This window comes from Exophiala oligosperma (genome assembly GCF_000835515.1).
Source record: "Exophiala oligosperma strain CBS 72588 unplaced genomic scaffold supercont1.7, whole genome shotgun sequence".
NCBI classification, from domain to species: Eukaryota; Fungi; Ascomycota; class Eurotiomycetes; order Chaetothyriales; family Herpotrichiellaceae; genus Exophiala; species Exophiala oligosperma.
This window is the reverse complement of record NW_015622824.1, coordinates 1209719-1233311: the sequence shown is the minus strand read 5'-3', so window position 1 is coordinate 1233311 and position 23593 is coordinate 1209719. Positions and strand designations below refer to the sequence as shown.

Here is a 23593-nt window from a genome sequence, read left to right as displayed (position 1 = left end):
GACAGTGTCGTCATGGTAAATAGTCACTTATCGACAAATCCAGTCGACCAATATCACTTTCTTTGTAGAGTATTTTCGATGCTGAAGAGACCTATCAGACTGAAATTGTGTATTCAAGTCACAAAGACTTCGCAAATTCGCTCTGTCTGCAATATTCCGCCCAGTATGAGTTGGATGGATTCATGGTCTAGACCGGGCAAAAGATCCGCTGTCCCTCCACCGTTCTACTTGACCCAAGAAAATGCTGCATACTGTCAGACTTGTGGGAGAGCCATGAGTATGTTTATTCTTCAGCATCTAAAATTAATGTGACTGACCCCGTTGTAGGCTCCCGCAAGATCCGACAGGCTCAAACCAAAATCATCAAGTATTGTTCAGATGGATGTCGTCACCACAAGCCAGGACCATTGGATCGTAAAATAGAAAAGGTTATAGTCGCGTTGCTGAATGCAGAACCGGGATCAGGGATTGAAGCGACGGCTGCTAAGTCGAAGTTTGTAAAGGGGGACCGACGGAACATCATCGCTATGCAGGAAGTGGAGGATCTCATGTTCCACCCAAAACCTCAACCTGTGATTGATGTTTCGGCTTCGCAATCGACAGCAGAGGCATTGCATGACAGTGATGTTGATGCTCAGATCCATCTTCAAGCACCGCCCTCCGAGGGCAGTGTAGGTGGGCTAGCGAGCCGAGATGGGTCCCAGGAACCTGCAACATCTGACAGCACTGAAAGCTACGACGAGAGGAGTCTTCCAGGCGCATCTCATTCCACAGCGGAGGATGATTTGAAAAAGAAACAAGAGGGTCATCGTCGTGCAGAGCAAAGAGAGATGGTCAGGAGAGCGGCCCGGAGACTGATAGCCTTTGGCTGTGATCAAAAGCGCCATGATAGGCATAGTTCCCACCCCAAAAAGCCCAACAAGCGTACCACAAAGGCCTCTATTGCAGCGGACGAAGCGGCAGAGGAGGACATGGTGCGCCGTAAATGCGAAGCATTGATGAATGGAGCAGTGGTCGAACCAAGCTTCGCCAAAGGCAATTGGGCCATCCGATGGAGGGAGGAAACATGACCCGAATCGATCTCAACCCATCACAAGACTTCCATTGCGACGATCCATCAGATCGGTCCCCCTTCTGCGAAGTAAGCCGTTCTCGACGGGCTTGTTCTTGTCGTTGATAAAAGGTTTCCGTGGCCAACTTCTAGCGATGTCTATACTCGCCCGAGGTGCCCATATTTCCAGAAAGAAATATATCAGGTAATCGATGATAACACAAAGGCAGAATAATTTACCAGCCCAGATCCCACAACCGTAGTACCGTTTTAGTCGGTCAATCAAAGCATACGATCGACCTCGAGTTGCACTCCAATTTGCGCTTGCCTGTTGACCATAGAATTCCTGTTCGCTGATGGCGCCCGTGATGCCATCATACACTCTTTCCGTTCTCAGTGCGACGTCCGTCCACGAGTACATCATCTTAACTTGATCATGAAATCGTTCCGTTTTAACCTTGCCCGAGCGAAGTGCTGCGATGGCCTTGCCGGTGGCCATGACCAAATCGTCTTCTTCCGGCTTTGCAAAAGTCGTCATATGGGCTGGCAGGACCTCGGGGATGCCACCCACCCGGGTGCACACCACATATAGCCCACAGCTGGCTGCCTCGACAATAACGGTGCCAAATGCCTCCGTCAGACTCGGGTGGAGATAGATGTGGCCTCTGACCATGACATCACGCACTTCCTCGTGACGAACAGGGCCGAGGAGTTCAACCTTGTCTTGAAGCATCTGTCGCTCAAGCATTTGTTCTAAATCGATGGCTTTGGGACCGGACCCGGCGATGATGAAGCGGACATTCGGGTGGACTGCAAGAATCCTCGGTATAGCCGCGATCAGAAGGTCAGTACCCTTGTTGTAAAAGAGTCTAGAGATGACGACAATCACAATCGTATCACCGGGCCCAAGCCGTTGTGGAAGGGGCCTGGGCCGCATATAACTAACTTCGTCCGACTTGGGGACGTAATTTCGAGGTTGAAAGTTCTCGGCCACCACCGCATTGGGTATCACGGAAACCATCAAGGGATCGAGAGAAGCGCGGAGTACGGTGTTCTCTTTGCAGGTATGGGAGACGCATATGACATGGTCGACATCGCTCAGGGCAAATTTGAGTAGTTTATTGGTCAGAATTGATGCAGCATCTGCGAAGCCAAATAATGAGTGATCAGTAAAGACTGTTCGTAAGCCCATGGTTCGCGCATGCAGAATGGCTTCATGACAGAGACTACTCAAGCTGCCATGGCCATGGACAATCTCGATTTGTTCCCTGATGACAATATCGCGAAATATGGGGAAGAATGAGAACACGGTGGGCATCGTCGTCTCTCGGTAGATGATAAAGAAGGGGACATGATAGACCTTCAGGCCATTGGTGAGGTAGTGAATTCCAGTACGACCCTTGTAGGCATGCGTAATGATCACGACTTTGTGACCTCGATCGATTAGCTTGGTTGATAGTTGATATATGTGACTTTCCACTCCCCCTGGTTGAGGGAAGAAGAAGTCGCTGACCATGGCAATATTGTAAGGCATTTCGACGGAAGGGTGAGGTTATTGTTGAGTAAACCCAAGTGACTCATGTTGCTTGTATTACTGTTCTAGATTCCTTGATGATATAATGCTGCGTAGTACATGCCTAGTAGGTGATAGTAATTCGACACATGTCTTGATGTTCCGCGTTAAAAGGAGCGACGAGCATTGGCGGTGTAGTTTCCAGGTTCAGCGGGCGGTGAATAATTTTGCCGGTTCTATTCCCGGCTCTGGGAAACTTTTTTGGTGACTTCAAGACCAACACCAGCGGTACTGAAGACAGATACTGGTACGGGCCGCGGGACTCATTCAGACTTCTCCCTATCTTATAAGTGAGAAGTGTTCCGCATGACGCCAGATGTCTAATTTCTATGCCCGATATGTGCCGCCAGCGAAAAGCGGCCATGTCTCCAATCCTCCCCCAGTACTCGAGAAGCGCAAGCGAGATCCCGAGGCGCTATCGGGCAACAAGAAAAGCAAGAAGATAAAGACTGCCACGAAATCCGAACCTCTAGAAACTTCTCACCCAACAGATCCCGAGACTGAGAATGTAATTGCTACGAATGGAAGTCCGGAATCAGACTCGAAGAATGTGATTGACAAGCATCGGGTTACCAAACATGTCTCGGACGAAATTGCTGTCAAGACAAAGAAGGCAAAGTCAAAAACAAAAGAAGCCATAAGTCGCGATGACTCTGTAACGGAATCGGCGAAGCGCAAAGACAAGAGAAGAGAAAAGTCGAAAACTGCACAAATTGAAGGAGGAAACGGCGATTCTGAGGAAGAGCTAGACCGGCGGCGCTCCTCTGTTCTTTCGAAGTTTGCAAAAGCTAAACAGCTGGAGAACAAGGATTTCAAACAAGATGATCTAATCTCCAGAGAACCGACGACTGAGCTGCACGGCCTGGAGCCGATACCTCAACCCGAACAGGTTGACACGGTTCCTGAGAAACCAACATATTCTACACTTCCTGCCTGGCAACAATCCCCTACAACTGTTCCGCTCGTCTCCACTGCCACTTTCGAGTCACTCGGAGTGTCCAGTGACCTACTTGAAAACCTGAAAAAGGTCAACATCGAAGAGGCCTTCCCTGTACAAGCAAGTGTGGTGCCTTTGTTACTGGAAGGCCCAAGTCAGTACCCTGGCGATGTCTGTGTATCAGCCGCCACTGGCTCTGGGAAGACATTGGCATACGTGCTGCCAATTATCTCTAGTCTGAGAAGTGTGGTCGGCACAAAGCTGAGGGCAGTGATTGTGGTTCCCACAAGAGAACTCGTGAAACAAGTACGCGAGCTGTGCGAAATTTGTGCCGCTGGAAGTTCTCTCACTATAGCCACTGCTGTAGGCAGCAAGACTCTCCGGGAGGAGCAGCAACTTCTTGTGGAGGAACAAATGGTCTACGATATGGAAGCATTCCAGAGGGGGCTGCAAGCCAAGGTTGACTGGTCTACAACTTCATTCGAAAGCCTGTTACGAAAGGTGCAGACAGAAGAGTCTCTTTACTCACTTGGCTATGTCACTCGCTACAAGTCCAAAGCGGATGTACTAATAACTACTCCTGGTCGTCTTGTCGAACACCTCAAAAATACTCCTGGCTTTAATCTCGATTATGTGAAGTGGTTAGTAGTGGATGAAGCTGATCGACTATTGAACGAAAGCTATCAGGAGTGGATTGACGCAGTATCTCCTGCTCTGGAATCACGAGCAGCCACACGAGAGAGGGATGTGCTTCTCGAGTCTATGCGAATGGACCCTCCACAACGAAGGGTCACGAAAGTACTGCTTTCTGCAACGATGACGCGCGACGTCTCCAAGCTCAATGCTTTAGGTTTGCGTAATCCAAAGTTGATAGTCCTAAGAGGTTCTTCCCAACTGGAGGGTCCGCAATCGACTGCTGGCGAAACGTCTCCCAACGACGCTGGTCTTGTTACAGAAATCGGCGAAGATGCTTTCCACTTGCCGCCGTCTCTGATTGAGACAGCAGTCCCCGTGCCTGACGGCTCTGAGAAGCCTTTATACCTGCTTACGTTACTCAAGGATGAAATTGGGATTCTACCAGCCCAAAAAAATCAACACACTAAAGGTGGCTCTTCTAAAGATGATTCAACTTCAGAGTCAGACTCCAGCTCAGATTCGGATTCGGATACAACCTCAGATTCGGAGTCATCATCTGCTACTAGCTCATCTGAGTCTTCAGTGACTGATAGTACGAGCAGTGATGAGTCTGACGGGCCTGACCAAGGTAGCCACAAGCCTCCAAAACAGCGAAAGAACCAGAATGAGCTTACGATCAGCGACAAGACACCTCGTGCACTTGTCTTCACAAGATCGACAGCTTCAGCAAATAGGCTGTCTAGACTGCTGTCACTCCTGTGGCCAGATCTCGCCTCTCGTATATCCACGTTGACAAGGAGTACAGCTTCATCAGCTTCATCACGCCGTGCGCTATCTTTGTTTAGAAGATCCAAAGTCCTCGTCCTGGTCTGCACCGACCGAGCTTCACGTGGTTTAGACGTACCAGGTCTTGAGCATGTTATTTCCTACGATGTGCCGACCAGTCCGTCGACTTATGTTCACCGTGTCGGGCGGACAGCTCGGGCAGGGAAACAAGGCCAAGCATGGACCATTGTTGAGCATCGAGAAGGCGCCTGGTTCTGGCGTGAAATAGGGGGAAAGGGCCTGAAATCCAGTACCACTGGCGATGATCATCAACTACAGAGAAGCAGCAAAATCAGGCGCTTAATCATTCAGGTGGCCACTGATACAATGAAGCAGGAGTACGATGTAGCTCTGACGAAATTGGGCACGGAAGCACGGGGATCTTAGCACTCCGGCCCAGCAATTGACAGCAAAAGGCCGTTTCGAAATGCTGATCCAACGGCTGGCTTTGGCATTTGAGGTTAACTGGTGCACCGAGTTCAACAAGTCAATCCCTCGGTCTACAAGCCCCTGTTTCCGAGCAACTTCCAGATACAAACTACATTGATTACATGAGGTCGCTTCGAACCACTAGGCAAGCCTGGGGTACTTAGTCGTTCGGCTATGCACCACCGTCAGGTGGCGACAGCTCATCTAGCTCATGTTGGACATCTTATAGCTGCAAGTGGTTCTCTTGGTGGATATTCTACCTCGGAAGAAAGACTACTACACGGCCAAACTCCGATGTTCGACTCTGAATAACGAGTAAGAAGGATTCTTCCATGAAGCACAATTTGATTCGGCCTCGGTCGGTGCTGAGCGAGCACCTGGTAGGGACCCGTATTGATTAATCTTAACAATTACTCGAAGTCCAAGCTCCTGGTCCAGCCTCTTTGACAAGTGATCTTGGTATTTATTATTTATGAATCATGATTATCAACATCGGTTTCATTACCATTGGTGCTCCTGTTGATTTTTTCGGCCGAACATGTCTGGCGGGACAATCTCAAGGTATGTCACGAGGGGAATCAGCTGCTCATGGCTGCGAATATTGCCTTTGCGAAACCTCTCAAGGTCAAGAACTAGGGATTGTAATACTAGGGTTCTTCATGCAAACAGTCACACGATAGTGACCTAAAAAGACACAGTGTCGTGTCTGGATATGGTCGATTGTGGATCTATTGATCCGAAGTCCGACGAGCACTGTACAGCTAGGTCAGGCTCTGGTATAACCACCTCTTTTAACCTCGTCTTCGGGACCCCGCGGAGGAGTTCAGTCAGGGCATGGGTTTTACCATCACGAGTACGAACGCGGAGTACAGATACCGCGCTTACGATATGAAAGGTCCCCAACAAAAAAACAGGATTCTGATCCCTGCACACCACGGTCTCGGCCGTAGCCTGTTGGTCTTTTCTAGGCCGAATGCGGAATCCTATAGACGATTAAGTAGCTACTTGCTGAAGAAGAAGACATGCATACAGGTCGAAATGATAAAGGGAACGAGCATTGGATCCACCTTCGCATCATATGCAGCCTCGTCAGTCGTCCACGAGCGAAGCGATTCTTTGACCTTGGACATGAACAGTTAAAGCAGTTGAAACACCATAGGTCCGTCATCCAGTCCCCTGAGAAGGACTCAATACGAGTCCTTTTTTCCGGTAATTCTTGGATTGTTATGATTATATCATCCACACACACCTCTCACCTTGGGACTCGTCTTTTTTCTTTGGTGCACATGGTTCCGGTAGGTTTTGTATTGTGTTCACTGTCACAGTGCCACCCCTCGCCGGTATCTACAGTATCACCGATGAGTGTTACTGTACATTCCTTTACCGGTCTTGTCTTGCCTCGCCTCCGGCCTTTTCGTTTGTCTCTTTTTCGGGATTGTTGGGCTTCAATGTCTTGTACGCGCCCTCTGCCCCTTTGCTACCACTCTTTCCTAGCAAGGTGCCTATTTCAGTCGATTTACTTTTGAAGAGGCCGCTCAAGCCGGCATCAGGTATTGTACTTTTCTCGTTCGCGCTCTGTGAAAGGTATATTTGCGCCATTACTTCCTGTGAGGATGAGGATGAGGTGGAGGTGGTATTGTGGCAAGCCAGCCAAGCCGTTCGTATACCACCGACGTCGTTGCCACTCACTTCCTTTGGAGTCTCGACTGCTACCGAGATAGGAACATGGAGACAACCCCGAAGCAGGTAACGACGCATGGGCATGTCAAGTTTCTAGATTACTCTGCTTATTTTGAAAAAAGTCTTGGTAAATGGTTCCCAAGAAATCAAGATTTCAACCCTGGAGTCGACATGTCAACAACGTCATTGCCTCACACAGAGACAGACTATACGAGGGTGGTGGGACAGAGGGACGAGTCGTCGAGGAGGTGCGAGCTCTCTGATGATGATTTGGGACTACCTTGACCAACATACGAGACTACCTGTATTGACGTCCCATGCAAGAGGTCTTTTCCGGTAGTAGCGTACTCTTTCCGCATATCTTCAGATAGACTGGCCCTACAGTTGGTAAATTTGTAGGACTCCGTCAACAGACAAAGGTGAACAGCTCGGTCAGATAAGTAGGCTGACTGTATCGACCACTTTGCAACAATAATCCCTTCTGCAGCTGACCAATCGAGCGACGAACCAAATACCTTTCTTTTCATTTCTTTTTACGTTATTTACTTTTTGCCCCTCGTAGGAGGGGTGGTCACGAGAAGACGACTGTACCGGCGAGTACGAGTGTATCAACCACCTGACAAGGGGGATTTCTTCGTCTGTCAAACACACAATCCGCGGAGATATATAGTAGATCATGATGGAGCCTGCTTAATCATGACCCTGAATGCAAGGGTGTCGGTCACTGACCAAACAGACCAAGGACAACTTGGATCACCATTTGAGTCTTTTTTTTTTTACTTCTGGAGTCAAAAACCCAATTCTTGTACTATCCAAAGGCGGCATGGTTTTTGACGTGCACATATATTGACATTGACGGCCGACGAATACAGCATGTTGGACAACCTCAGCATCGGGTTTCACTGTTCCCATTTGAACAAACTGGCAGCCAAACCACCTGACATGCCCATTCGTTTTCAGTAGCGCCGTGTCCCCCAAAAGAACAAGGTCGGAAGAAAAACAAATCGCTGAACCGTGAAGCACAAAGCTTGCATGCAACATTTCGAAAATTCGCCATGCAATTTTCTAGACGAGTCAAGGCCGTTTCGTCGTTAACTTTGGACCATCAATCCATCCAATATTCTCAATGTGATTGTGAGGATGACATGCGATGCTTGAATGGACCGGAGGGGAATTAGTTCTTCTCTGCGTAGTCGACACGTTCCAATTTTCAATGTTGGGATACTCTTTGCAAGGTATTGGTGGCGAGGGCAGGACTGTAAAGTTGCGTGGTGCGAGTCTCTCAAGTACTACTCCGGCTGTTCAATTCAAAAAAGCACGTCTGGCGTTACGTGCCCTTTCGGTCGAGTAGGCATCAATCTTTACGCCGACAAAAACCATCTCGTATCCTCCCCTTATAGTGTCATGCTGACTAGGTTGGACTCGCAAGCGCCACTGACCCGTCCTGATCGTCCATTCTCCAAGATCGCCTTGGCTGCTTTGTCTTTTTCTCTTCTTGGTCGAAGGTTCGGCCAATCGACCTGTCTGAATGGGTGGCACCGGTAGGGATCTGGTGCCACCAGCCCCTTGAACTGTCGGACCAGGTTGAGTTTGTCGGGTCTGGGGACGTCGCTGCTGTGTGGCGGCGGCTGCTTTGTTCGATGGCGCTCCTTCGCTCATGATGTCTGATTCGGACTCGGACTCGGTAGGCGCAACGGACGGACCATGCTGCATGATCTGTCCGGCTACGCTGTCCCAGTCGATCGTGTACGGCTCTCCATCCAAAGTGATGTCCGTTGCAGGTTCGAAGCGGACCTTGACCCGGTCTTCACTGAGTGGCGTGTGCCCCGGGCTGGCCGACTGTGACGAACGGCCCCCGGACAGCATCATCAACCCCAACGGCGCATTCGTAGGTAGATTCATCTTGTTGGCCACGACCTGGAACAAGGAAGATACTCTGGCTTTGGCGAGGCCGTGAAAGTCGGCCCTCATGTCGGTCAAATCGAGAACAGTGCTCTCACTGCCCACCTCGACGACCATCTCGTAAGAAGTGTCGTCTACAAATGGTCTGGCGTAGTAGACCCATCCTTCCCCAACAGTTTTCTCTCCGGATGAATCGTCGCTGGTGTATGATACCCCGGATGGTTTCACATCCTCCAATCTCAAACATATCTCCTGCTTTTGTCTCTCCGAGTTGTAACTGATCTCGTGGGCGATGATTTTCTGTTCGAGGCCGCGTAGGTGGAAGTATCGACAGTCACGCAGTAATTCGGCTCGGTGGACTTCGTTTCTGATGTGGAGTGGATAGCCACGTAGAAGATGCAGAAGTTCCGCGAAGATATCGGCAGACCGACCTGGGACATACGGGGGTGTGATGGATGGTGGTCGAAGTAGGCCACGCCTATCGAGCCCAGGGAAGACTTCTCCGGGAGTTGAAAAGAAAACCGCAAACCCCAGTGAGAAGAAGTTGGGTGAGTTTCCTGGTTCGGAGAAAATGTCTTTAGGTATTTGAAAATGTCGCTCTCCTATCTGAATGTAGATCTCGGATTCGAATAATTGATCGATTAGACGTGGCACTGAGATAGGGTTAGTTGACACAGTTGGTGTCTCCGAACGACTTACAGCTGTAGAACTGCGCGTCTGCAAACAATTTTACAAAATGAGTGCCGTCCACGGGTTTGACATGGTAACCTGTTAATCAGTCAATACTGTGCAGTGACCTTGAAATTTGTCCGACCTTGTAAATGACGCGCGACATCTCGAAAGGTAGCAGGATCTCGATCGATGTAGAGTGTTCTAACACCTCCAGACTCCTCATTCTGCCTGATCTGTTCCTCGAAGAACTGTGTGAAGTAGGACGGTGCTACACCAGGGAGTTAGCGGGTTCCAATATCATGGTCAGAAGCAGTGACGGACGCACCATCCGATGAAATAGATGCTCCAGATAGCCTGAATAGCTCTGATCCTATTTGGATAGGAAAGACTTTCTCCGGCGGTAGGATCGAAGGTGGATGAGCTGCGGGTGGTCGGTTGCTACTCTGCCTTTGTCTAGTTGACGTCTGGGATGGGTTCAATGGATTCAAAGATGGTCGCGCAGTCGACTCTGATGACTGCCGTGCTCTCCGTTGGCCGGAAGAAGTACCTGTCGTCAGGATCTGCCGGGAACCAGTCGGAAGATCTGAGGAGGTAGATCCTTCATCAGGTGATGTTAGGCCGACGCCTGACATTCGCTCAAAATTGATAGAATGAGGGTTTGTGACAGCAGAGTCAACACCCAACGCAGCTATCGGCTCAGACGAAACCCGGACCTTCTTATCGGCGACCGGAGTTGTCGTGTTCGAGCTTGATTTTCGCTTCAGAGCTGATCGAGGAAGCGATGGCTGAATAAAAGTTGCTACCACGCCAGTAGCATTGGGAGCCCTACTTGTTCCAACCGCTGTCGTGATCGGCTGTGACGGATAAACCGGCGATGTGGAGAGTGCAGTTGTAAATTCTGAAAGGGAGGGTGTATCAAATTCATCAAATGTATGAGTATGTTCGTGCAGTAACTCCCCTGTCGGTTCATATATTGGTTGAGGTGCAAAGTCAAGGGTACGCCGAGAAGGGGCGGTCCAGAGCTGAGATCCAAGGCCTGAGAAGCCTAGGGTATCGCTAGTTGCAGCAGATGCATCGATATCAGAAGGAGCAAGGGGTCGGAAGTCAGGATCATGTACAGTGATGGTCGGGTAGTCTTGATCCTGGTCGTGAAGGAAGACAGGTCGTGTGTCTGGGGAAGAATTAGCGGTGTCAGCAGGCTCGGCGCTCCGGTCAGTGATGGTTGACGACACTTCTGGACGGGCTGCTGTACTGTAATGATTAGTAGCTTTAAAACTTGCTCCAGGCGGGAGTGCAGGGCTACTGGCGGTGGCACTGGCGCCCGTGCGACGCCTATCTGGCGCTGAAGAAATGGAGATGGCTGGGGAAATCAAGTTGGTATTAGTCGTATCCGAAACAGTGATACTGCCATCAGATGTAAACCTCGAGTGTGGGTCCGTCATCACTCAGATTGAGGTAGTGGACTCTGGAAGCCCGGAGCTCATCAATCAGCCCAAGGCCCGAAAACACCCCTACCACAGGCCCCATTCAGCGGACGCGGTCACAAAGGCTGGCCGCGGCCAGCAGGCGCAGAGCCTGCGCAAAGGCTTCCACGGACCCTTCGGGCACGACAGGCTGGATCGATCTGTCACCCACAAGGGGACCATTGGCCAGGTGTGCCTTCGTGGGAATGACAGTGGTGGGTCGGCGGGAAGGCTGCTTGCTTTCCGTGATGGTGAATCTGGCTATCTCCGCGATACGAAAATGAATGACTTGTTGGTGTGGACGGGTCTCGAGTAGGCTTGCTAGCAGCTAAAGACGGCCTGGTCACTTGAGCAGGAGTGCCTGGCGGGCTCTTTGCGAGCGTCACAGCCTGATGGAAATCGAAGAAAATGCTCAGGGCCTTCACCTTGTGCGATGAGTAAGGCCTGAGTCATGCAATTAGCTGGAAGTCCATTGGTTTCGGTGGTCTGACAAGTGTGATGAGAGGAGGCTTATGATGCACGTCGATTACCAACAACCGGCGCCATCGAAGTCAATAACGTCGCAGAATGGGGGTGGAAACAAAAAAGAAGAGGTTACAAAGGTTTCACTTACTAGATGATATCGTAAACAACGCTGGCTCAACCCCCCAGTGGGGACTTCGATTTCGAGCAAGATTTAGGCGGCCTTCCTTCACGAGATGAACTGTGCGTATTGGCAGCTATGGAGGATTTCGAACGACCGAAGTGAGGAAGCGCATACGAATCGTTTCCAAACCTCCGTCCTCAAGTGAAGATACTCCAAGGATGCGAGAATAGCTGTCGAATATCATTACACGCTGTGTGCAGTCTTCAGGAAGAGAGCAGGGGGTATCGGAGCCTTGAGAAGCCGGTATTGTCCAAGGTCGGGGCTAAAAGAGCGGGGGGTACTTTATAGTAGCTCAAGATCGTCCTGGTTCGGGGGGTGGTCACTGGTAATGCTAGATGACGTGCCTCGGCCAGTCCTGGAAGTATCTCAAGACTCGTGTTGATAGAAACAGCAAACTCAGAGATATTGACCATGGCTATCGTTGAGCTGTTTTCGAGCCACTCTACTAAAGCCCATCGGTCGCTTCCATACACGAATCGGTTGAGGCCGATGATATGCCTTGGTTAGAGCCTCTGTCTGGATCTGGACGCCGACTTGGTGAGGTCCCACTGGCCTGATATTTCTCTGGGTCGGCGGAGCAATATCTTAAGTGCATGTGCATTGATGTCAGATCATCCTCGTGCTGCTCAAGATATGCATTGTAGCAGTGGGTGAGTCGGTGACAATGGCATCGAGCTCTTCATGTACATGCAAAACCATTCGGTCGCGCGCAATTGCTTCTTATATCTGCTGCATCCCCAGATACTAAACCCGTGCTGGCCTGCAGCGATTGTCAGCACATGGTCAACGGCCTCAGCAGGTGGTTTTGTTGCAAAGAAACCTGAACCAATCTTTCGAGGTAGCTTGGGTCCGCCCCCAAACATGTGTGAGCCAGTCTTGCCCCAATCGCGGTTGATGTTCATGTTACATATAATATTGCGCTGGCAGAGACCTCGATCTGGCCCCAATTGCACCAAAAGCACAGTCAGATTATTCACGATAGATACAAGCGATATGACCGTGAAGGGTTTATAGGTATATACACATGTGTTCTGCCGCGGTTGACATCATCTGATTCGAGACTCAGCTCGAATCCATCAACGACCTAACAAGAATGTCTTTATGCTTCAAGTTTGGGTCATTTTCGGGTCGCATCGACACGGCGGTTCTTCTCTGGAGCAAAAAGCAATGTCCGAGTCCTTTTCAATTTCTCTAGAGGTGGCTGAAGATAGAGCGAACCAGCATTAATCTTGCCATGAACAACCTCGACCCAAGGTTATCGATCGATAGGCGCCCTGCATTCCAAAATAGACATAATCAAGCCAGAACAATAACATTAGGTTGTGTGGATCTTTTGGGCATCAGAGAGTTGTTTTGAATTCTCCTTCACGCTCAACAATGCTTGCCACCGCACGCTTGTAGGCCTCTCTTTCATGGAGCCTAGCCACGTATGCCCAGACCCTTGGGTACTGCTCTTTGGTCAGTCCGGAACGGCTCTCACCAGCCTCCAAAGGGAAGGACATCATTATGTCCGCGGCAGTCAAATCTTTTCCACAAAGAAAATTTCCGCCATCTGGGGCAGTGGCTAATTGCTGTTCAAGAAAATCATAATGAGTCTTGAAATTGCGTTGTAAGAAGGAGGATTCAATCTTGTTTGCAACACCCGCGATAATGGGCTTGATGAAGAATGGAGCGGGGGAATTTCGAATCCCTGAAAGACCCTTTAGTACAACCGGCCACCTGCATCGAGAGATAACGTACTATTGACGATCACACCCAATAACATCAGCGGCATGATACTACCCTCAGCATAATGCATGAACCTTCTGTGCCGTAGCCAGGCTTCAGTCTCACCGCCGATTTGGCCATCTTTACCTTCAGGATATCGTCGAGGGACCAGCCAGCTTCCGTAATAGTCGCAAAAGTACTCGACTATTGCTGCGGACTCTGCAAGAACAATTGGTTTGGTTGCACCATGCGGAAAGATCTCGACGACCGGAGATTTGCCCAGAGGATCAACATCTTTCAACTCTGGGGGTGCAAGGGCCTCCGCGGTCCGCTTGTATGTTTTGAGCTCATATGTGAGTCCGATCTCTTCGAAAAACCAAAGAATGCGATGTGAACGAGACACTTCGAGCCTGACTTGTGTCAGGCGCGTACATCTCAATTGATCCGCGTAGTGGAAAGCTTCCACTCACCAATGAAGGACTATCTTCGGCTTCTCGCCCGCGGCTGGGTTGACTGAGGCCATGTTCAGCACGACCGAAACTTGACTTGTTTCTCGGCTCCGGCAATAAATGCACAAATCACACGGATAGAGATGCGATGAAGATCATGTGTCTCCTTGAATTGGAGCAGGGTTGGTCAGGGAAGAAGAGCCAAGGTGGAAGGTTACCTAGGTAGGTTCTTTGAAGAGGGCAGGCCATAGTGTCATGTTTCTTGCAAAATACAACACAAGATCAATTAGGCTTTTCATTGCTCGACGTCTATGGTCTGTGATATCATGTTATGGATACTTGGACTCCTTGTAATCTGTGCTTGCAGAGAGATTGCCGAGGTGATGCATACTCGTACTCGTATTCGCATCCGTATCAACTGTGGCGCTCTTCTCGAAGCACCGCCACGCCAAGCAAACACCAGCCTCATGCTCCTCCGAACTCAACTTCCAGTGACATTTGGACATCGCAGTTGTCTCGAACGGAGCTACTCAGACCACGACAACAGACTTAGAGCTTCTCAATCATGGCTGGACCTACGCGTATGTCTACCAAGCATCACATCACTCTTTTAGGAAAGCCTGAACTGACTATTGTATAGCTCTCCGTCTCGATCCCGCCTACGAGAAATATAACCGTACGTTTACCCTCTATCCTCCGACTTGGATCAATGCCCACGACGTACTTTCTTAGCCGAGAGATACGTGGATCGAAGGAAAGAGAAAATGCGCTGACTGGGTAATCACAGAATTAAACAAGGAGCGATGGAGATACTTCCGATGGACCCCCCGGACAGCGTTTATTTCCTTTATGTATGCGGTTTTTGTGCCAACGGTTGTCGGATATGCCTTCGCAAAGACTGATGTGAGTAAAATCCTACGACTCCTTGCGAGAAATTCTCTGCCATCAATCTTGTTCGCTGGCTGATACACTACCACTCCCCAGGGCAAATGGGACATGCGAGCGAAGCTGAAGGGCGATACGATCAGCGAGTTTTAGGCGACGAAACAAAAAGGGCTGCAATACTTTCGACGACAAGGGACGATATCCTACCATTGTACATACAAAGGAATTGGCGCCTCATACAACTTGTCCTATCATCATCACTGATATCTTCTGCTCCGGGGTTCTCGAGTCCGCGTCGTACGCTTGTTTCTTGAAGTTCTATTGGAATCATGGGAGATAAAATGATCACAAAGCTATCATGATGGTCCATACGTCTAGGTCTACCGCAGAATCCATTTATGTCTCAGATAGCATAGTCTCCCGGGTCGTCAATGCATGCCAACAAAGCGCCAAATGAGCTGTATGACTCCAATTCGATTCACAAATGCGCATCCTTTGCGATGGCCTGCCTTTTCCCATGCCATTGGAAGCTGACTTGAGTTCCCGCGCGATTCAATCGACACTTGAGCCCTTTCATTCATTACACGCTGTACAAATGTTTGCCACCGTTACACCGACACAAAAGTGCAGAAATAACTGGCTTCATCCAACCACTAACGAAGACCTTGTCTTTCATCGATTACCGGTGAGGTCAGTCCCCAGTTACGATCTCCTATTTGATTTATGGATTCACTAGCCCAGGACACCCACGTAGGCATCGTTTTCTAAACTCCCAGTCACGAGACCCAGATGAATGTGGACTCGGGAAAACACCCTAGTGACACAGAGTATAGCGCGCTCCAACGATCCATGCAAGACGATTCTGGCCGCTTTGGAATGCCTGAGAAGAACAGTCTCGATTTCGAACGCTACTACAGTCACTAAATGCTTTGTCAACAGGCGCCATGCGATCGGGAGGTTCTGACAATATTCTATTGTCCTTGTCTGCTATATGCGTTTGGGCATCACAGACACACCCCATGTCGATTGCATGACCCACGTTCACCGACTTGCATGTATCCCTGAGGTCAAGCCGACTTGGTTCGGACTCTTCTTCCGCTCTGCTGACAGGGTAACTCAGCGTGGAAGAAGTTGATGCTGTAATAATGAGAACCAGACTCATACACGCTTCCACATGCCCAAATGTTCAATGCCTTCCTCGTCCCAGCGACCAAGCTTGTCATCCGTCACAAAGCCCAATTTTGCGTACATTCTCTCAACGTTGACTTGGGCATGGGCCAGTACCAGGCCGTTCCAGCCATGCCCGATTTCGCTCTTGTGATCATCGAGCCATTGAAAGGCTGCCTCTGATAATAAACGACTGATACCCTTGCCTCTGGCCTGGGCCAGAGTGGCGACTCGTCCTAGCTTGACATATGGCTCTTCTTCGGGGTCATGAAAGCCATTGGGGTGTGGGCCATGCGGTGGAGGCACAATACGGATCACAGAAACAGGCTGGTCCGGCGCTGATCCTCCAGTATAGTATGCAACCCAATGCCACGATCGGGGGTCGTCTTCGTCCAGCTCAGGCTCAAGAGCACAATTTTGTTCGTCGCAGAAGACCTTTATCCGTACATCCATAGCATCCAGAAATATCTTTGGGGCGTCCTTGGGTCGAGGGTCTGCTGGGAAGCCATGAGGAGCGACCACACTTCCTGGTGGAGGAAGCATGGCCACCCTGTAGTCGGATAAAGCCATTGTGAGGCCACAGACTCTAGATTGATGATGTTTACAAACCCACGGGGGATCTCCTAAAACATGTTGCTCGGAGGCTGTAATTTGGTGCACCAAGTTGCTGTGATAAGCAGCTTTTTGACGCACGCCCTTCAGAGAACCACCACAGCCTTGCACAAAATCCGCTGCATGTCGGGAGTTCTCGCGAGGCTGCGCCAGCCTCGGCCGAAATCAACTTATTTTCTTTTCGATATTCAGAAGACTCACGTCCTCTCGATGCCCACCACGATTAGGATGTCCCTGTACTACGATGCCGCCACGGTCCTCACGAACGGCTCGCAAGATGGCTCCTTCAAGTCAAGAATTTACGGCAATAAGCTGAACCTCAAGTCGAAGCCAGCCCACATATACGCTCTAATATCCGAAACCGCAAAGTTCAATCACTTCGTCAAAGAGGTCATTGACCATGCAGACCTCTTATCCGCAGAGCCCAAGGTACGAATACACTCAGGGGAACACCTCTGTGTCACTACTGACTGACGCAGCCGTGCTGGCACGGGTGAATAGTTGAACCCGATACTGTCTCTTCTTCTTGTCCACGACCACTTTTTCTCAAAGGGCGGCATCGCGGCCCCGGCGAATCACCCTTTGCGACAATCGATAGATAGGCACAAAGCGAGACTACAGGCGGAATTCACTAAGGCGAGGCTAAGAAGAAAATGCGCAACGACAGATGCGCTGAAAGAACTTATACTACTAGAAAATCCTCGCACGACCCGATCGCAGCCACGATGGATCAGAGTAAACACTCTGAAGTCAACCCTCGCCGAGCAACTGACTACGACGTTTAGAGGGTACCGAACTGATGCACCCATCCATGAGATTTCGCAGTCGCCAGCCATGGCGAAAGTGCTGGCCATTGATCAGAACATTCCAGATGTGCTTGCCCTCCCACCAGAATCCGACTTCACCAAAACACAAGCGTACAAGGACGGGAAAATCATACTACAGGACAAAGCGTCATGTTTTCCTGCATACCTACTCGCAGGATCCCAGTCAGACCGAGCGACGATAGGTGACTGCATAGACGGATGTGCCGCACCAGGAAACAAAACCTCTCACCTTGCAGCTCTTCTCACCGGGAACAACAACACCGGCACCGGCATAGTGTATGCCTGTGAACGCGATCGCCACAGATCTCAGATTCTAACCACGATGATGATCAAGAGCGGGGCAACCAGCAGCAGCACCGTGACTGTTCTCGCTGGACAGGATTTTCTGAAACTAGATCCTCAAGACCGTCGATTTCAAAATGTCACACATGTCCTCCTCGACCCATCCTGTTCTGGCAGTGGGATCATCGGACGGGAGGACACCCCGACCCTGGTACTTCCCGAGGACCCTCGAGCCTCCAAACGGAACACTGCGAGCACTTCCACGACGGGCAAAAACTCGAAGAAGCGGAAACGACAAAATGCCGAACGGGAAGCTGACAAGAACTCCTCAACAGTATTTCCAACTGAAACAACCCCAGGCGACGCCGAAGAGACTAATGACGGCTCTGTCGACCAGTCGCGCCTTCAAAAGTTATCTGCTCTACAGACGCGCATCGTCCAACACGCCCTGTCCTTCCCCGCCGCAGTACGGGTGACGTATTCCACGTGTTCTGTGCATGTCGAGGAGAACGAAGCCGTCGTCTCCAGGATATTGGACTCCGACGTGGCCAGAACCCGGGGCTGGGATGTCCTCAAAAGACATGACCAAGTCTCTGGTCTTCGTTCCTGGAAACACCGAGGTCGACCAGACGTGAAGACGAGATCTGACGTGGAGGAGAAGAGTGACGACGACGATTCGCCGCCACAGCCGCCGGCTCCCTTGACGCCGGGCCAACTCGAAGCGTGTATTCGATGCCATCCGGATGATGAGGAGGGTACCATGGGGTTCTTTGTGTGTGGTTTCGTTCGTGACCCGAATGGGGGTTCCAAGGAGGAGCAAGACCAATCCAAAGATAGCTCGTGGGTTACTAGAGAGACTTCAACAGAAGTAGGAGAACCATGGGAAGGCTTTGGTGATTGAATCCACCACCCACCCACCCACACACACACACACAAACACGACTCGTTCTTGGCCCCGGGGTATGAGTATAAATAACATGCTCTATCTTACAAGCTCTCCTAGGACTTCGATGCACGCGCTCTTACCCCAAAGGTGGAGAATAGTAATATTATCATGTACCCTTGAGGCACGTACAGAGTATGTATATTAGGTACCCTTCTTCCAGTACTTGGGTACTCAAGTATATGTCGCCGAGTGACCGACCACATACAATTTCCGTAGCAATACAAGAAGATATGAGAAGAGGTTTTGCAAACTCCCGAAAATCCGTACCCGAGGCCTGTCTCCCATGGGCACAGGACGAGGCCACCGTTCTCAAGCCCATGTGAGCCTACTTACTGTGTGAGTTCTCAAAAGTAATTCCTCTTCTTGGTCGTTAGAAACCTCCTATTTCCCACGCCACTCGAACTGGATTTTCTGCCCGCCGTCTTGTTCGTCGCCCCCGGCGAGTGCCGCCCGTGTCCGTTGATTGTTGGAAACTCTTTCCTCTTGACCCTACTACTCTCGTTCTCATGCAATTCACCACCGTCGTCATAGTCGCCTCCTTGGCGATGTGACTTTTGCGGAGGACCCGACACTTCACTCTCGACAGTAAGATCGACGATCGGTGTTGCCGTGGGGGGAATCTGCGACATTCTCGGTTCCCGACTTTGGGAGAGTTTTAATTCGTCCTCGCTTGGTGAGGGGGACGCTGCCGGTTGTTCAGGTGCCGCCGGGCTACTACTACCGCCCTGCGGCGGCGGCGTCGGCTTGCTCTTCTGATATGATCTTCCATTCACCACCGCGGCGGCGGTACGAAGAGATTTCCTCGTCTGCACGGGTGATGATGTCCTCAAGCTCGAACGGGTGGTTTTTTTGATGGCAGGAGGGGGACCACGGCGAGAAATTTGACTCGAAGTGATTTCACTCAAGGATGGAAGGTCGTCACTGCTGTAAGCATCGTCGCTGCCGTCATGGTACGATGAATCGTGTCCATCGTGACCAGTTCCGCCTAAAAAAGATTGCTGCTGTGGTTGTGATTGAGACTGAGATTGGGGCACTTCCGAGCCCAGAGATTCAGAAGTCGAAGCCCTTTGGGATGGGCCAGACCTTCCACCACTATTATCGGACTCTCCCTCGTCTTGGCTGTTGGGTGCGACGGACTCCTGTACACCGACTGACGACTCGTATTTGTCGTTGAAACCACCCTCCTCACTGGCATTGACTGCATTGTCCACAGCATTTTCAACTTTGCTTTGTTCGAAGCTAGAAAAAGATTCTAGGGCCGGAGCGGGAGAAAGCTTCTGGGCGTCCTGGTGTGAGCTGCTGTTGTTGTTCTTTGGTGCTCCTCCAGAAGAGCCAATGTCCATCTGTGATATATGTGGGTACTCCACAGTTTCTTGTGTATGGATGAATGGTGACGAAGATGCGGGCGCCATATCCGGCTCCGAACTAGGGTTAGCATTGTCTGCAAGAGCAACAGAGGGTTCGCCCCCGAGTTCGGAAGATCGACGGTTACCGGATGAGACAAAGTCCAAGCCTGGAGATCGTTTGCGATGGCCGTGAGAATTTTCATCCGGGGCCGCACTCGATTCGCCAACAGGACTTTGAGACGCCCGAAGTTGCTGATCAAGCGTCCTCATCGGGGCTAGTATCTGGTCGTCTAATGCAGAATCAAAACCTGCATCTCTGATCATCGCAGTGATTTCTTGTCGACGAGGAGTGTCGATTTCGACAGTGATCTGATGACCTTCGCTTTCTTGCGTATCGACGCCTCGCTCGGCTGATTCTGGCACCACTGCAAAAGGCTCATCATTTGATGAAAGGGAACAGTCACCACCATGTAGCCCAACTTTATTCATAAGACTACTCTCAGGGACTTCTACCGCGGAAGCCTTGACGAGCTTGGCAGATATCAAATCTGAGAATTGGACTTCACGGCTGCCATCATCTGCCTCCTCGGCCTCGTTATCCGTGATCTCGAATCCATGTTTCTTTTGCCCTTCAACATCATCGATTGCGGTCCTCGAGCCCGTCTCCCGAGAGCTCGGGTCTAGCTTGAGTTGAATAGTTCCATAAGGATCAGCTTGAGTAATCTCGCCAACACGATATGAGGAAATCTCAGGTTGCCAATTTGTTGACGCATCCACGTGCAATTCTTTGTAGGCAATGATTGCACCAGGGACGGCATCGTCTTTCTGCAGAGCTGGGAGATTCTCAAAATTATCGCACATCTTTGCTGAAATCTGTTGTATCGTTTTTAATTCGCTAGAAGCTTCAGTCGGTACCTGTTTTGGTTCGTCATCGTAGTTCAGCGTAGTAACGACAGGATTATCTGCCATCTCGTTGTTATCTTGCGATTGGTCGTTCCTGTCGTGATAATAATGATCCTGGTCGCGTAATTTGCGCTTTCTGTTGTTGTTGTTGTTGTTGCCATTGCGTCTCATCCAGCCTTGCTGAAAGGGAAATGGTGGAGGTTCCAGTAATCCTCCTTCGCCTTCACATTCTACGGCTGAAACTACCAGTTTGTCCCTCCAGGAATCCCAGTCTTCGGTGATTGTATGTGAACTCGGAGAGGCTTCTTTGGTAGAACCTGCAACTCGTGTGGCAGGTCTGGCGGAGTTCGAAAGCTTCTCCCTCAGTGCCTGCTCGGCCTCTTTGGTCTTCGGTGTTCTTAAGCCAAGTGAGGAAAACAGCATTCTTCGAGAGCTTGCCAAGTCTAGCCTGGCCCTTTTGGAAGTTGACTGCACGGTCGGCTCCGGCTCCGGCTCATCACGCTGGATAGGTCTAGGCGTCTCTGTGGTAGCATCGTCCCGAACCACTTCGGCTTCTGTGGTATCATGTAGCGAGACTGCGTTTACCACCGGCTCGACGGTCCCTGTAATCGCGACGACTTCGTTCACAGTCGCTATGACCGGTCCAGGGACCTCGGAAGCTGCCGCATCGGCCTGGGCTACCGTGCTGGACTTGTTTTGAGCATTTTCGTATTCGGCCAAAGCCTTGAAGTCAGCTTCGGGAGGGAGTACACCACTGGCTTTCAAGTACGCCAATTTCCTTCTCCTTTTCGCCCTCTCATTGTTCCTATGAGTTCTTGATAACCCTTGGCCAGGAGAAACTTCGGGGTGCTCTCCAGTGAGTTGTATCGACTTGAGTGTTTCAGTAGGTCGTGCTTGTTTTGCAGAGACCCGTCTTCGCTTTCTTTCATCAACTTCTTTATCGTTCTCACATTCCGAATCAGAAGTTTCAGATTCAGAGTCGCTACCGTCCTCCGAATCCGAAGTCTGCGTATCAGTGGAATCCTCCCCGGAGCTAGATGTCTCATCGTCATCGAATAGGCCTGTATCTTCGTGCTCGTTCACTTTCATCTGTGCAGAAGATTCATCCTCGCCAGCCTCACTCGGCTCTTCCTTTCCGAAACCACTCATCAAAGCCAACACTCGCTTCTTTGCTTCTTCCATGGCAATGTCTTTGCTAATGTTATCGTCATCAGCGCCCGAAGAGGAGCTTTCGGACTGGGATTCGGAGTTTGCGTCGGCTCCATTAGAGTTAGGTGCCAATGCTGGACTCGATCTAGTCTCTGTGTCGTCACTCTCGGAGTCGCTAGACGACGTGTCAGATCCAGAAGAAGATGTAACGCTATCGGTGTCGTCCTCGACCTCCAGGGCCTTCTTCTTATGGCCTTTTTGAGGCGAAGAGAAACCCTCAAACGTGTCATCGTCATATCGGTATCCATCCTCATCATCAACGTCTCTTTTTCTCTTGAGCGTTCTTTGAAGCACTTTCCGTGAAGCAAAGCCACCACCAGCGCGAGCGGCTTGTTCAGCATTCCTGAGTATAAGCTTGACTTCTTCAGATAAGTCATCGTTGTCCGTAAGAAGAGACTCATCCTGCTCTTCCACGTCCTGATCCCAACCCTGAAGTTCATCTTCTGTAGATTCGGCGTCGGCATCGGCGTCATCGAAATCCTGTCTGATGGCAATCTGCAGGTGATTCTCCTCTCCAGCCTCGTCGCTATCAGACTGTTCATTGCCTTCCATCTCGTCATCGTCACTTTCCTCGTAGTCGTAGTCGTCGTCGCCGTCGTCGTCTTCAACCTCATCGTACCCGGTGAGGCTCACAAGAGCACCGTCGTCGCGTCCGTTGCCGGCCCAATTGGGTGGCAGAATCTGTCTGAAATCTTCGTCGCTCTCCTCGTCTTCTGCTGTTATCATCCGCCGTCTCTTCCTCGGAGGGATGAGAATGCCCGGTCTCGCCGTCCCAGCTCTGAGCCACCTCCTACCAAAGCTGACTCCGTCGATCAAGTGTCTCCCATCACCAGTGATCTGATGTCTTCCGCCCAAGCGCCGAACCCTCAACTCCTCCGAACTGAGCGGGCGTATTGTAACTTCATCATCCTCTCTTAACACCGCTTCTATTGCAGCGTAGTGCAGGCATTCATAACCTCCAGCACCTCCAGGGGTCTGTCCTCGTCTTGCCCCGACTCTTCCTGTGCCACCTCCATAGCCGACCAGGGCTGTAGAGGGAGACGAAGCAGGTGCAACCTCAACGACATAATCTTCCAAACCCCACTCTCCATCGCTGGACTCCAGTGGTACAATGTGGTTCACATCAGCCAGCAGATCTGCGACGGTGCAGTCACTCTCTCTCGTATGGCTTGAAGGGCCTGTGCCCGTGGTGAAAACAATCTGGACCGGAGGAAGAGCATTTCGAAGGATGTGAAGATGCAGACGCATGGTGGAAGTCCTTTGCGCTCCAGAGCGCCGAGGACTAGAAGGATCTCCGTCACAAGGGAGGAAGAGCGAAGAGGTGCAAGAATGTAAGTGACATGCGGAGAAATATTGTGCTGTCGAGATCGTGCACAGTCGAGGCGGCACCCAAGCGCATTGTCGCAGTTCAGATTGACACGCTCAAGGGAAAATAAAATTATGGGG

The 23593-nt window shown here is 50.6% G+C and overlaps 9 protein-coding genes across 9 annotated transcripts; 4 read left to right on the top strand and 5 right to left on the bottom strand.

Annotated features, from left to right (window-relative positions):
• Window positions 1-24: 24 nt before the first annotated feature.
• PV06_07736 (uncharacterized protein) lies at window positions 25-2585 on the bottom strand (the record flags this gene model as incomplete). The annotated part of the gene is made up of 1 exon (XM_016409012.1): window positions 25-2585. The coding sequence occupies one exon, from the start codon at window positions 2583-2585 to the stop codon at window positions 1083-1085; it is 1503 nt and encodes a 500-aa protein (XP_016260766.1). The 3' UTR covers window positions 25-1082.
• Window positions 166-1149, top strand: PV06_07737 (uncharacterized protein; the record flags this gene model as incomplete). The annotated part of the gene is made up of 2 exons (XM_016409013.1): window positions 166-277; window positions 328-1149. 2 exons carry the CDS (start codon window positions 166-168, stop codon window positions 1068-1070), a joined length of 855 nt encoding a protein of 284 aa, XP_016260767.1. The 3' UTR covers window positions 1071-1149.
• A 291-nt stretch (window positions 2586-2876) lies between the features above and the next one.
• On the top strand, window positions 2877-5890 carry PV06_07735 (uncharacterized protein). Its single transcript, XM_016409011.1, has one exon. It carries the CDS (start codon window positions 2941-2943, stop codon window positions 5407-5409), a length of 2469 nt encoding a protein of 822 aa, XP_016260765.1. The 5' UTR covers window positions 2877-2940; the 3' UTR covers window positions 5410-5890.
• A 1989-nt stretch (window positions 5891-7879) lies between these two features.
• PV06_07734 (uncharacterized protein) lies at window positions 7880-11165 on the bottom strand. The gene is made up of 4 exons (XM_016409010.1): window positions 10031-11165; window positions 9848-9973; window positions 9733-9801; window positions 7880-9686 (listed from the first exon to the last, which is right to left on the bottom strand). The coding sequence occupies exons 1-4, from the start codon at window positions 11145-11147 to the stop codon at window positions 8434-8436; spliced, it is 2565 nt and encodes an 854-aa protein (XP_016260764.1). The 5' UTR covers window positions 11148-11165; the 3' UTR covers window positions 7880-8433.
• Window positions 11166-13073: 1908 nt separating this feature from the next.
• PV06_07733 (uncharacterized protein) lies at window positions 13074-14044 on the bottom strand (the record flags this gene model as incomplete). The annotated part of the gene is made up of 3 exons (XM_016409009.1): window positions 13074-13504; window positions 13555-13931; window positions 13992-14044. 3 exons carry the CDS (start codon window positions 14042-14044, stop codon window positions 13155-13157), a joined length of 780 nt encoding a protein of 259 aa, XP_016260763.1. The 3' UTR covers window positions 13074-13154.
• Window positions 14045-14485: 441 nt separating this feature from the next.
• On the top strand, window positions 14486-15397 carry PV06_07732 (uncharacterized protein). Its single transcript, XM_016409008.1, has 4 exons — window positions 14486-14551; window positions 14611-14646; window positions 14758-14873; window positions 14955-15397. The coding sequence occupies exons 1-4, from the start codon at window positions 14536-14538 to the stop codon at window positions 15006-15008; spliced, it is 222 nt and encodes a 73-aa protein (XP_016260762.1). The 5' UTR covers window positions 14486-14535; the 3' UTR covers window positions 15009-15397.
• A 193-nt stretch (window positions 15398-15590) lies between these two features.
• On the bottom strand, window positions 15591-16673 carry PV06_07731 (uncharacterized protein). Its single transcript, XM_016409007.1, has one exon. It carries the CDS (start codon window positions 16590-16592, stop codon window positions 16014-16016), a length of 579 nt encoding a protein of 192 aa, XP_016260761.1. The 5' UTR covers window positions 16593-16673; the 3' UTR covers window positions 15591-16013.
• Window positions 16674-16844: 171 nt separating this feature from the next.
• On the top strand, window positions 16845-18943 carry PV06_07730 (uncharacterized protein; the record flags this gene model as incomplete). Its single annotated transcript, XM_016409006.1, has 2 exons — window positions 16845-17063; window positions 17136-18943. The coding sequence occupies 2 exons, from the start codon at window positions 16845-16847 to the stop codon at window positions 18642-18644; spliced, it is 1728 nt and encodes a 575-aa protein (XP_016260760.1). The 3' UTR covers window positions 18645-18943.
• On the bottom strand, window positions 18781-23541 carry PV06_07729 (uncharacterized protein). Its single transcript, XM_016409005.1, has one exon. The coding sequence runs from the start codon at window positions 23393-23395 to the stop codon at window positions 19034-19036; it is 4362 nt and encodes a 1453-aa protein (XP_016260759.1). The 5' UTR covers window positions 23396-23541; the 3' UTR covers window positions 18781-19033.
• Between the last annotated feature and the right edge of the window lie 52 nt (window positions 23542-23593).